Source organism: Populus nigra, chromosome 7, assembly GCF_951802175.1.
Source record: "Populus nigra chromosome 7, ddPopNigr1.1, whole genome shotgun sequence".
In the NCBI taxonomy this organism is placed as follows: domain Eukaryota; kingdom Viridiplantae; phylum Streptophyta; class Magnoliopsida; order Malpighiales; family Salicaceae; genus Populus; species Populus nigra.
In genome coordinates, this window is record NC_084858.1 from 7,221,083 (window position 1) to 7,234,796 (window position 13,714).

General features: G+C 35.7%; 1 protein-coding gene across 1 annotated transcript; it reads left to right on the forward strand.

The window, feature by feature from the left end:
- The first annotated feature begins 2,242 nt into the window (after positions 1-2,242).
- Positions 2,243-5,005, forward strand: LOC133698615 (pollen-specific leucine-rich repeat extensin-like protein 3). Its single transcript, XM_062121607.1, has 2 exons — positions 2,243-4,393; positions 4,496-5,005. The coding sequence occupies exons 1-2, from the start codon at positions 2,243-2,245 to the stop codon at positions 5,003-5,005; spliced, it is 2,661 nt and encodes an 886-aa protein (XP_061977591.1).
- Positions 5,006-13,714: the final 8,709 nt, after the last annotated feature.

Consider the following 13,714-nt stretch of genomic DNA (forward strand, 5'->3'; position numbering starts at 1 on the left):
ATTATTATTGGTCATCCAAGTTCTTTAGATCCACTTGTTTGAGCTTCTTTTTATTTTTCATTCAAAGATTTTTTTGATTCGACTCGTATCATATCACAAGTCAATAACCTATTTCATGCTATATTTTAACCATCAAGATGACAATTTTAAGAGATTCGATGTACCAAAAGTTGTGATATTTGGCCATAAAATTCAAGAAATGCTTTGTAAATCAAGTTCAACCGAGTATCTGCTCTTTATTTTGAGGAGACCGAATATCAGCCATTTGATGACCGAATCTGGTCGCAAATGTTTAACCACATAATAGAAATCTTAAGAAATGTTGTGCTTTATAAAATTAAAGAAATCCCACACGAAGGAACTAATGGCTTTGAAAAGTCTTGAAGGCACAATAGATAAAGGGATCGATCTTGATGATATATATATTAACAATCAAAGTTGCTGTAAATCGAAGTTCTAACATACATAATTGATTATAATTTGCAAAAGGGATCTCAATGGTTATTGAAAAGCAAAGAAGAAAGCTGAATGAAAGAGAAAGCTAAATACCGAAATTTAGCAAAGTATAATTGATAAAAAAAGAATTCTTGTTATTTATTTGTTATAAAGGTTTGAAGTCACCTTATATTATTTTAATCACTAAATACTTTAATTGGTATTTAAAATCTGGATAAATAGACTAATTATATATATCAGACTATATCATCTCTAGTACACCCTATCTATAATAAATTATATTTTTTATTTGTCTGACTATTACTATGATACTATTATGTTTTTCTAACTATGAGTATATCTATTAATTAAAATAGACTCACCACAGTAGAGTAAACCATGTCTTTACATGTTAAGCCTAATATTTTTAAGGTTAAAACATGTTTTTTGTATTTTATTTCTTTTAACTCAAGAAATAGCAAATTATATTTTTTATTTGTTTGACTATTACTATGTTAAGTCTAACATTTTTAAGGTTAAAACATGGTTTTTACATTTTATTTTTTTAATTTAAGAAATAGTTTTGCGTATAAATTCATAATCTTTGATATTATAATAAATAAATAAATAAATAATTATGTTTTTGAAATTTAAACCAGGTTTCCCAGAGGCTTAATAAATTTATTGTGAGTCTACAATGTATACAAAACATAAAACTAGCAGGAAGTAGTGAATTCGACATCTAATTTCTTAAAATTGTCATCTTGTTGGTTAAAACATAGCATGAAATAGGTTAACATATCAAGAAATTTATTAGCTTATGCAAAGAATAATGTCTAATCTCATGTCAAATCTTAAGATTTTGCCCTCTGGCCCAAATTGGCCAAGTCCTGAAGCCTTCAGGCAGTAGTGAATTCGACATCAAATGTTTCGAGTTGTTATAATAAATTCCTGCTGGGTTGTAGGATAATAACATTATCTGTGCATAATGATCACATGATATTCGCAAGGGGCAATTCTGTTGCAAATCTTTGGAAATCTGGAAGACAGGGAGCTGCGCAACTCCAAAACAGCTCTTGCAACACATTTGATGCAAATTATAAGGTTTCTACACTACCTTTCCTAGTGCTACTATGTTATTAATCTTGCTTTCTTTCACAATCCTGACAACCTCAATGCAGCTCAGATGAAAAGCAAGAAGCCATAAAATTGCTTTCCATGACAGTATGTGGAGGAAACATAAGTCTTGTTGTGTTTCTTTTTTTTCTTTTTCTTTTTTTTTCCACCATCAAAAAGAAAAAGGAAAATCATCAGATTAATACCAGAAGAGATTCTTGTGGGAAAGGTGGCTTACTCTTTATAGTTCCTCGCATCATCTACCAACAAACCTGTCTGAATTACCACAGGTAGGGCACAAAGATCCCTTGTTACTATAAAAAGAGTGTAGATGAAGATGGCTATCTGTTATTCTCCAAAAATTGTTCTTCTCCAGTTTTTATGATGTCATCTTGGAACCAAAATTTAGTTAGAGGTTGACGTGGTCAATTGTTAGTTTTTTAGTTATTCTTGGTTAAGTTTCATTAAGACATGTTCCCCACAATCCAAGCAAAACCTTTGCTTATATTAGCGGACAGCAAATTCTATGGTGTCAATAAACTACGGAAAATTTCGGGCGCCTATAACTGGAGATGTCTTTCCTCAACCTCTCCATGGCTGTAATTCTTACCTTCCTTTTCCCTTGATATTGCGTCCTTCTCATCTTCATTCCCTCCGATAAGCAGCCTTGGGCCTTCCAAGGTGGTCATTAATGGCGAACCCTCTCAGAGCCTTCGGCTGCTTTTTCTTTTTCTCCCTGCTCTTCTCTTCTTTCTCAACCTTCTCTCTTGCCTTAACTGATGCTGAAGCATCTTATATTGCTCGTCGCCAGCTCTTGACGTTAAATGAAAATAGTGAGCTTCCTCATGAATTTGAGTATGAGGTCGATGTGAAAATAACCTTTGCAAACCAAAGGCTGAGGAGAGCGTATATTGGTCTTCAGGCCTGGAAAAAGGCAATATACTCCGACCCATTTAACACTACTGGCAATTGGGTTGGCGCCAATGTGTGTGCCTATAATGGTGTGTTTTGTGCACCAGCTCTAGACGACCCCAGTCTGAGCGTTGTGGCAGGTGTGGATCTTAACGGTGCTGACATTGCTGGGCACCTTCCAGCTGAATTAGGGCTTATGACAGATGTTGCATTATTCCACATTAACTCTAACAGGTTTTGTGGTATCATTCCCGAGAGCTTTTCCAAGCTCACACTCATGTATGAGTTTGATGTCAGCAACAACCGCTTTGTTGGTGATTTCCCTTCTGTTGTTCTCTCCTGGCCAAGCCTCAAGTATCTTGACATCAGATTCAACGATTTCGAAGGTAGTTTGCCTCCAGAACTCTTCAACAAGGAACTCGATGCTTTGTTCTTGAATGACAACCGATTCACATCCACCATCCCGGAGACAATAGGCAACTCCGCAGTTTCTGTTGTCACATTTGCTAACAACAAATTCACCGGCTGCATTCCACACAGCGTCGGCAAGATGGCCAACTTGAACGAGGTCATCTTTATGGGCAATGACCTTGGTGGTTGCTTCCCAGCAGAAATTGGGCTGCTTGGTAATGTGACTGTCTTTGATGCCAGCCACAATGGGTTCACAGGAATCTTGCCGCCCAGCTTTGCAGGCCTAAAGAAGGTTGAACTCTTGGATCTTGCCGACAACAAGCTGACAGGATTTGTGCCTGAGAACATTTGCAAGTTGCCAAGCTTGACAAACTTCACATTCTCGTATAACTACTTCAAGGGGGAGGCTCAAGCTTGCGTGCCTCCATCAAGGAAAGACATTGTGTTGGATGATACCAGCAATTGCCTGTCTGACAGGCCAAAGCAAAAGTCAGCCAGGACATGTTATCCAGTGGTGAGCCGACCTGTGGATTGCAGCAAGGACAAGTGTGCTGGAGGAGGAGGTTCTTCAAACCCTCATCCAAAGCCCCAACCCACACCACCTACTTCAAAACATGAACCAACTCCATCTCCTCCCAAATCTACTTCTACACCAACGCCACCATCAGCACGGGTCCCCACCCCTCAAACAGCAGAATCACCAAAACCAGAACATGAGTTGCCACAAACTCGGGTTAAACCTATTAGGCCATCGACTCCAAAGATACCCTTACCGTTATCTCCATCAATCAATTCATCTGCCCCATCATCTGATCCATATAATCCAGGATCTGGTGGTCATGACGAGACACCATTATCACCAAATTCTACACCATCACCTGATCCATTTGATAGCTCACCCATTGGCCACCACAATACACCACCATCACTCTCTATTAGTCCATCAACATCAAAGATACCTGTATCACCATCACCAAAGTCTGCACCATCACCTGATGATGAATATAATCCAGGAGCTGGTGGACATGGCAAGACACCATCATCAAAGTCAAAGTCTGCATCATCCCCTGATGATGAATATAATCCAGGAGCTGGTGGACATGGCGAGACACCATCATCACCATCACCAACCTCCTTACTAAAACCCGAGGCACCAAAAACATCACCACAACCAAAAATACCAGTTATAAACCCTCACTCTCCATCACCATCCCCACCACTTGTGCACTCAACCCCACCACCTGTCCAATCACCCCCACCACCAGTTCATTCTCCCCCACCACCTGTCCATTCACCAACACCACCACCAATCCGCTCTCCACCACCACCCGTCCAATCACCCCCACCAGTACACTCTCCACCACCACCCGTCCAGTCACCACCACCACCAGTACACTCTCCACCACCACCCGTCCAGTCACCACCACCACCAGTACACTCTCCACCACCACCCGTCCAGTCACCACCACCACCACCAATACACTCTCCACCACCACCAGTACACTCTCCACCACCACCCGTCCAGTCACCTCCACCACCACCAGTGCACTCTCCACCACCACCACCCGTCCAGTCACCACCACCACCACCCGTCCAGTCACCTCCACCACCACCCGTCCAGTCACCACCACCACCAGTGCACTCTCCACCACCACCTGTCCAGTCACCTCCACCACCAGTGCACTCTCCACCACCACCCGTGCACTCACCACCACCACCTGTCCAGTCTCCACCACCACCCGTGCACTCACCACCACCACCTGTCCAGTCACCCCCTCCACCCGTACACTCACCACCACCTGTCCAGTCACCCCCTCCACCAGTCCAGTCCTCCCCTCCACCACCAGTACACTCACCTCCTCCACCAGTCCAGTCCCCCCCTCCACCACCAGTACACTCACCTCCTCCACCAGTACACTCTCGACCACCACATGTTAAGTCACCACCACCACCACCACCACGACTAGTTAAATCATCTCCACTTCCAATTTTCTCTCCACCACCACCAACTGTATCTCCTCATCCTCCTCATGCTTTTCCTCCACCACCCCCAAATGAAGATATAGTCCTTCCACCAAACCTCGGATTCCAATACGCATCGCCACCTCCACCAATGTTCCCAGGCTACTAGTTAGTATATATGACCATTGTTTGTAGTGCCAAAAAGCTAACTATGTACACAGCTAAAAAGAAACTTTATTAGTTCAATTTCTTGACCAGGAAATATAACTGTTTTGCTTTCCTTCTCTTCATGGAATGGAAGTTCTTGCTGTTTACATTACTAGAGATTCTCTCTCTCTCTCTCTCTCTCTGTTTTTTTTTCTTTCATATTCTCACTTTTCTCTATCGCTATCCAAGAAAAAAAGTGAGCAACCTGGAATAGTATGTTGCTACCTTGACAATGACAATGAATTGCTTGTAAATTACATTTTCAAGGCTCTGATATGTAGAAGAGAATGGCAGAAGTATCTTTTCTTTTTTCCCTTCAATGTTACATTACTGTTGTTTTTGTACTCAGTGTGTATGCCATTAAATTTTTATGCATGATGTTACTGTGAAATGAAAGATCAGAGCCAATTCACCGATGTTTTTTCTTGAATCTTGATTGTGATTTTGACACTTTCTCTGACATTTATGTAAATATGACAATGTAAGTAAAGAAAAATAAAAACGAAAACGAAAATCCTAGTCCTTGCATTCCTAAAGCAACTTCACCTTTTCATCCTTGGAAATCCAGTCTTTTAGATCATGCGAATGACTTTTCTTTTGTAACATGTGCCATTTCAATCCTTGGCTCTGTCATTTCCGGAACCTGTCCTACCAAGCTGGCCACTTCCAAAGCTTGATACACATATAATGTCACGACCGATTCTTGTATCCAACACATAGTAAAAGTTTTTCCTTCAAGTTTTTATACCTATACAAACTTAAACTTACATATAAACTTTTATCATTTAAACAAATTAGAGTTATACACAACTTCTGATATCATAATTAAAATCCATAATATAAATCAACATTAGAATAATACAAATATCGTAATTGTGAAGCTTTAACTATATATAATGGAATAACATTAATTACAATAAAAGAATAGGTTATAAAATCCAACAAACAAGAGTTAATACAAATATCGTAATTGTGGAGCTTTAACTGGATATAACGGATAACATTAATTATAATAAAAAAGTAGGTTCTAAAGTCTAATAAAAGTGACCTGGCAAAGTTATACACATGAAAATAATAAATAACGAGATGATGAGTTTTACAATTTGGTGAGTAGACAACATTCAATATATACATACGAGGTAATAAAACAGAGAAATATATACAAATTTGACTTTAGGCTTTTACAAAAAAGTTTCACAAACATGTTATAACAAGGAATATCATTAGGTAAGGATCATAAGAAAATCAAAATGCAATGAGCATCTGATTTCAGACTATGAAATGATCAGTTCGTATAGGTTGATGACCCCCCCGACCAAACTAGGGTTCAAATACGATGTGTACAAAGATAAAACTACCTTGTTAGCATGGGTATTTCGACTGGCATACCAAAGGGTCATATTATAATCAAACAAATAGAATTATATCTCAAGACTCAACTCATGACATCAATCAAATGAGAAGCTATTAAATCAGATATACACATATCTCATATTCATAATTCATATTCAACAAATGATCAGGGTCTAACCCATAGCCTTATACGTTTAGGAACCAAAATGTAATTATAAAAGCGAAACAGATCTACATGATTATTCCAAACATAACCTAAACTGAACAAACCTAAAAGAACTTATTATACCCTACTGCATAATCAACTAGCTCAACTCAACTAGTGGACATAAATCTAATAGCCAACCGGTTAACTGATTGGTCAGGAATTCCAGACCAGTTTCACCTAAAACAATAGATCACAATCTCAACCTAAAACATCAAAAACACAATTTTAACTATAACTAAAAGGGATCAATGTTTTACTATAGCGGGAATTACTATGGACTGTGAGTGCTTTCACTGTGGATTGCACTGTTTGACACTGTAGCAGGAGTTACTGTAGACTATGAGTGCTCTCACTGTGGATTGCATTATTTTACGGGGCATGGTGAGGCTGCAAACCCACTCCCCTGGGTCAGCTCCAGTTTTGGTGAGGCTGCAGCCCTCAGCCGCAAACACCTAACGCTGGGGCTAACCCGCGCACATGGCTGCAGACCCAAGCTAGCGGGTCTGAACACCTGCTTAGGATGCCTTAGCCTTAGGTCTTGCATTAGGACCCAATTCTAATGGGTCCAGCGTCATGACCCACTGCTCGTCAGAATCCAATGCTCTTAAGTCCTCTGTTAAGACCCAGTGCTCTTGAGTCCTACATCAACACCCATTTCGCTTAGGTCCTAGGTCAGGAGCCAAGTCTCTTGAGTCCTGCGTCAAGACCCAATTATCATAGGTCCTCTGTCAAGACCCAAGGTTCTTGGGTCTTGAGTTTCTTAATATAATTATTTGTGTTATAAATGATATTATTTTTCTTATAATTTAGGGTATTCATATAAAAAATATTATAAGTTGTGTTCTAAATATTGTTATTTTTATTATAATTCAAACTATTCATGTCAAAAATATTATAATTTGTGCTCTAAATATTATAATTTTTATTTTAATTAATATTATTAATATTAAAAATACCGTTATTTTTATTATAAATAACATGTACCTGGGTTCTGTAGACCCCCTACGGGGTTGGAGACCCGTACGACTGGATCTGCAAACCCTATAGAGAAGAAGAATGAAATAATAATAATAATAATAATGTTATTATTATTTTTAATAGTTAATAATTTTTTTTTAAAAAAATATTATTATAAAAAATTTGGTCGGGTAGGAGAATTTGTTGGTGTTTGTTATTCACTGCTTGCCCCTTCTTTTCTTTAAGGGTCATCTGCTGCCTGTAGACTTTCTTTTCTAGAGGTGTGGCTCTTTTGTGTATGGGTTAGTGGACATGTCATCATAGTGCATTAAATGCAGATTGACTGTCACAGGCTGGGTATTTCTATGATGGTTACCGTTCAGTTAGTGAATGATGTTTGGTTAGCTTTCCAGTTCGTTTTTTTTTAGTTTTCTTGTTGTTCTTGTTCTCTTAGGAATTAACTATGATTGCGTTTTGCTTGCTTTATGGTTTCATTGTCTTTGGTGTGTGGTTTTCCCATACATTTGTTTTCTGGTGTCTGCTAATATAACTTTGTCCTTTTTCATTATTTTTGGTGTGTAGTGTTTCCATGCATTTTTATTTTAGTGTCTGCTGACATGATTGTGTCCTTTGAGTTTATGTGAGAACCCTTGTAATTGAGAGGTCATTGGTTTGTGGAAAATTATATAAACTTTTATGTTTTTTTTCTAAATTGATTGACATTTGATTCTAACATTGATGGCTAATGTATTTATCTAAGGATCATTGCAATTAAGGGTTATTGGTCTGCAAGGAAGTTTACATGTTTTTTTTTTTTTCCTTTTCCTTCGTTTTAGAAAACATAGCAACCGTTTCTGCTGTGTTTTTTGCTATTTTAAGGCTGCTTTGAAACTTGTTTGTATATCTGCAATTTGAACCTTTGATCTTACTGGTTTTTTCTTATGTTTTTTTCCTTCTATTTTTCAGCACAACATTATTTTCTATTTTGTCTGCTACTTCTAGCCTGTACTATTTTATCTGTTATCATGTTAACTTGGTTTTTTTTTTGTTGCAGTAATATGTCAATATTTGTTGGTTATCGGTTGAGGATTGTTGTGCAGGGCTTCTCCTTCCCTCTTCTGGTTAGTTACATCTCATCTTTTTTTACACACCATTTTTCTTTTTCTTTTTTACCTCTTCCTTTTTCAGCTCTTTAAATAACTGTCCTTGCTGTTAGTTAACTTTTAACAAGTGTTTTTAGTTTGCGCTTTACTTCAGCATTTGCTATGTAGATAAGTAATGTTATGCATTCGTTTCTCTTTTTTTTTTATGCATGTAATGGACCAATTTTTTGCATTTTAGTGAGCCTTTAATTGGTAAGGTTTTTTTTTCCTTCAAGTAAAGAATAATTCGTGAATTGTGACGTGTTGCATATAATTAGTAGCTAAATTATCACTTTCAATTGGATTGCATGTAATTAGTGGCTGAATTGGTTTACTACAGAAATTTGATGGAAAAAAATATTAGTTTGGTATCACTTGCAACAAATTCCACTCATTTTCTTTATTGTTGTGTTTCCTTCTTTCCATTGTAACAACTCATGGTTACAGCAGAATGAGCTCATTTTTCAAAATCATTTGCTTGTGATTTTTATAATCACATGTCTTTATGACTATTATTGTTTTCCACCCCTCAAGCTTCAATTTACTTGCTCACTTTCTATTTCTCACCATTTATGTACGCCTGTTATTTCTTTTGTTGATGAACTATCTTCAAATTGCTGAGAGCTCAAGCACCACCTTCTCCCTATCTTACTGAAGTTATAGATGCACCTTTACTTTTAAACTTAGTATGTTTTATGCCTACAACTTTGTAGCTATATTTTTCTTTTCCATTTTATGCCTAATTTTTTATGAATAAGTTCGAATTTCTTTATATGTACATGTTCATCTACTTGATAATTAGGTTTTGTGTTGAATTTCTTATTCTTATTCTTTCATGGAGTAGGTTTTGTTTTTCTTTTCCATTGAAATTTTCAGTTTTGACTATGCTATTAAAATTGCCTTGATTGGAAAATTAGAAACCATTACCCTTGCGAGTTTACTTTTAGTTAGATTTTGAATTAAATTGCATATGATTGGCAGTTGAATTATCACTTTAAATTTCATTACAACATCATGCTTAACCATTATTATTATTTTGTTCTATTTTTTCTACATGAATGTGCATTGCTCATGTCAAAGCCTTTCGATTCAATTACATTACATATAATGGCTGGCTACTTTTATTTTCAACAACACTTGCATAAATAAAATTCTCTTTCTTGAAATTATACTGTTAATTGTCATTATTTTAATTTGAATTGCATGTAATTGGTACTGAATTATCACTTTCAATTGGATTGCATATAATATAATTAGTGGCTAAATTAGTTTACAACGAGAGTTTAATGAGAGAAAAAATATTTGTTTGTTACCACCTCTGTTTGTTACAACAAATACCACTTTCTTTATTGTTCCATTTGCTTCTTTCCATTGCAACAAATCTCAGTTTTGTGGCAAAATTAACACATTTTTCATAATTTTTTGCTTGCGATATTCATAATCGCATGTGTTTTTTTTTATTGTTGTTATTGTCCACCGCTCAAGTTTAAATTTTCTTGCTGACTTTCTAACTTTTTCCATTTGTTGTAGGCCTGTTGTTTCAATTGTTGTTAATCTATCTCCACATTATAGGGAACTGAAACACCACCTTCTTCCTGTCTTACTCAAACTATAGATACACCTTTATTTTCAAAGTTGGCCTGCTTTTTACATGCTTTCTTTGTTGCTATATCTTTCTTTTCCATTCTATGCTTAATTTGTTTTCCAAATCAGTTCAAATTTTTTCATGTGTTCATGTTTCCTCTATTTCATAATTAAGTTATCTGTTCAGTTTCTTATTCTTTTACATAATTTTTTTTCTTTTCCATTTATGTTCTCAATTCTAACCATGTTATTAAAATTGCCTTGATTGGAAAATTTAAAGTCATTGCCCTTACGAATTTAGTTTTACTTAGACTGATTTTGACCATTAAAATTTTTCTTTTAACTTTTAGAAACAACAACTTTATAACTAGCGATTGACAAAGATTACATCGTTCCATGATGTTGAACCTCATGTTTCTTCACCATAAAACTTAACAACCCAAATTTATAGTGAAGGAAATTTAGGTCACGAAAATTTTTCATTCACATAAGCAACACCATACAACTCTGATCATCTAATCAGTGATCCCTCACTTTTATATACAATTGATATTGGTGCATCATATTGTACTTCCTTACAAGGAAATTGTTCCATCTCAAATAATATTGCCTCTACCTTAATGGCATCAATGAGTCAGGCACATTTTGCTCATGGATTGCCCACTGATGAAAATTTCAATGACAATACTAGCTTTGATATTAACACAACACATGGACCAATTGCTTATCAAATCCATTAGCTGGTCAATCTGAATACCAGGAAAAAAAAAGGAAAAGTGAGTTTATCTTAAACTTTCATCAACTCTCAATCATTTTTATTATACCTTACATCATACATGTTCCTTTTTCATTATTTTTCATTTTCTTTGTAATTTCTAGGGGAAACATGCGAGTATGTTGACTTTAGTGATAAGACTTTTACATGCAGCCATTATAATGCACTTTTTTTGCTTTAAAAAAGTCTTGCATGTTCATAAAAAACAAAATCCATCTTTCTTGCTTTGTTGCCTTAATGGAAACTTCATGTTATGCAACCAACTCCTTTAATTCTTGATTTTCTTCTTAACCCCAGCAATGGCTCTGCCTCTAAAACATTACGAGACAATATACGAGCTTATAACTCTATGTTTGCTTTCACATGCTTAAAAATTGATACTCCTGTTAATGATCAACCTTCCCCATATGTGTTCAAGATAAACGTTCATTGTCATCATTTAATGGGCTCCTTTTTACCTGTAGATAGAGACTCACCAAAGTTTACACAACTCTATGTGTTTGGCACTGCTCATAAAGTTGTAAATCAACTTTTACCATTTGCAGGAAACTCCAGATCATCATCTTTGGATGAGAATATTGTTGTGGATCTTTTAAAGATGCTTGACAAAACAAACGAGTTTGCCAAATTGTTTTGCAAAGCTAGAGATAAAACTCAAAATATTCAATTTGTTGATTATTAACTTCGTTTACATGGAAAGAAAGACTCACGCCAATATAATGATCCTACATCCAATGACATTGATGGACTAGTTGTTGGAGATATTGGAGATTTATTCTCTGAACGAGACACTATTATTGAATGCTTTTCAGGCTCTATAAAGAGGATCTTAAAATTGCATCCAAAATTCATGGCATTGCAGTATCCCTTTTTGTTTCCTTACGGTGAAGATGGCTACTCCTCTAATATTATGTTTGCTGACCATGGACATGAAAAAACAAGGAAAAGGTCAGGAGTTCAGATGCGAGCTTATTATGCTTACCTTATAAATGAAAGGCCTAGGTGCGATAATACCATCATCAAAGGAGGTTGTTTGTATCGATAATTCTCGGTCGATACATTTGTTAATATTGAAAAAGATCATCTTGATTATGTTAAAGCTAATTAAAAAACAATTATGTGCAGAAGTTTATAAAGGTATTTATGAAGTTGTGCTTAAGGGAGATATTGAAGGCTTCTCAATTGGAAAATCATTGTTCCATCTTCTTTAACTAGTAGCCCACGTTATATGATCAATAATTACCAGGATGCATGTATACAGGACCTATGGAAATCCCGATCAATTTATTTTATTCACATGTAATGTCAATTAGCCTTAGATATAAATGGAGCTTAGAAAATATTGAATTTACAAACACGAAGACAAACCTGATATCATTACACGTGTTTTTAGATCAAAGGTTATTGATATGTTAACCATCATAAAATCAGGCAAACCTTTTGGTCGAACAATTGCAAGTACTTTATCTTTTATTTCATTTCTTCTAAAGATTACAACCTTTTGTTGCTATTATGATTGTTTATCCTAGTTTTTTTTTTCATTTTGTAGATATTTATGCAATTGAATTTTAAAAGAGGGGTTTGCCACACACTTATATGTTGATTTGGCTACACTCGAATTTTAAATGTCGTATAGCTGAAGATGTTGATTCCATTGTTTTAGCTGAAATTCCTGATAAATTTACAGATCCAATATGCTATGAAATTGTTTCAAGATTCATGATATATGGTCGATGTAGTCTTGCAAATCCAAAATCTCAATGTATGAATGAGGGAGTTTGCTAAAAAAGATTCTCGAAAAAATTCAAGTCACAAACTACTTTTAATGATAATGGCTTTGTTTATTATAGACGTCGTGATCTTAAAAACAATTTTGTTATGAAAAATGGCATTCAGCTCAATAACAGATATGTTGTTCCATATAAAAGAGAACTCTTATTGTGATACAATGCCCATATAAATATTGAGATTTGCTGTCAATCAATGCTAATCAAGTTTTTTTAAAAAAAAATATGTAAGCAAAGGCTCCAATAGATGTAGAGTTGTTGTTGAGAAAGACCATACTGATGAGATCCATACATCGTTTTAGATGCCCATATGAAGCGGTCTGACATCTTCTATAATTTCCAATACATTTAAGATCACCTCTTATTGAACGACTTCAGATCCATTTGCCATTACATCAAAATGTTGTTTATTCAGGAAATGAAAGTCTTTAATCAATACTTCAAAAACCAGGTATTAAGAAAACAATGCTCATAGAATGGTTCACACGTAATAGAGTTAATCATAAAGCACGTCAACTTTACTACTCAGAATTTCCACATAAATATATTTAGGATCCTGGTCAAAAAGAGTAAATTCCAAGATGAAAAGTTTTTAGTCTTGGTCGATTAACATATGTTCACCCTACTTCAGGAGAGCTTTATTTTATGAGAGGAGCGTTGAGCTTTGATTATCTAAAAAATGTTTCGGGTGTTATGCATCCAACATTTCAACTTGCTTGCAAAAACTTATGTCTTTTGGAAGATGAAAAAAATGGGAAGAGGTCTTTTGTGAGGCCATGGCTAATGCAACATCTCCTCATATTAGGAATCTCTTTGTTAGTATTATTCTTTTCTATGATGTTGCTGATCCAAAAGTTTTGTTTAA

Coding starts and splice junctions, on each gene's coding strand:
- LOC133698615 (XM_062121607.1), top strand. CDS start 2,243: ATGGCGAACCCTCTCAGAGCCTTCGGCTGCTTTTTCTTTTTCTCCCTG. Junction 4,394..4,495: donor TACACTCTCCACCACCACCC/GTCCAGTCACCT, acceptor CCACCCGTCCAG/TCACCACCACCACCAGTGCA.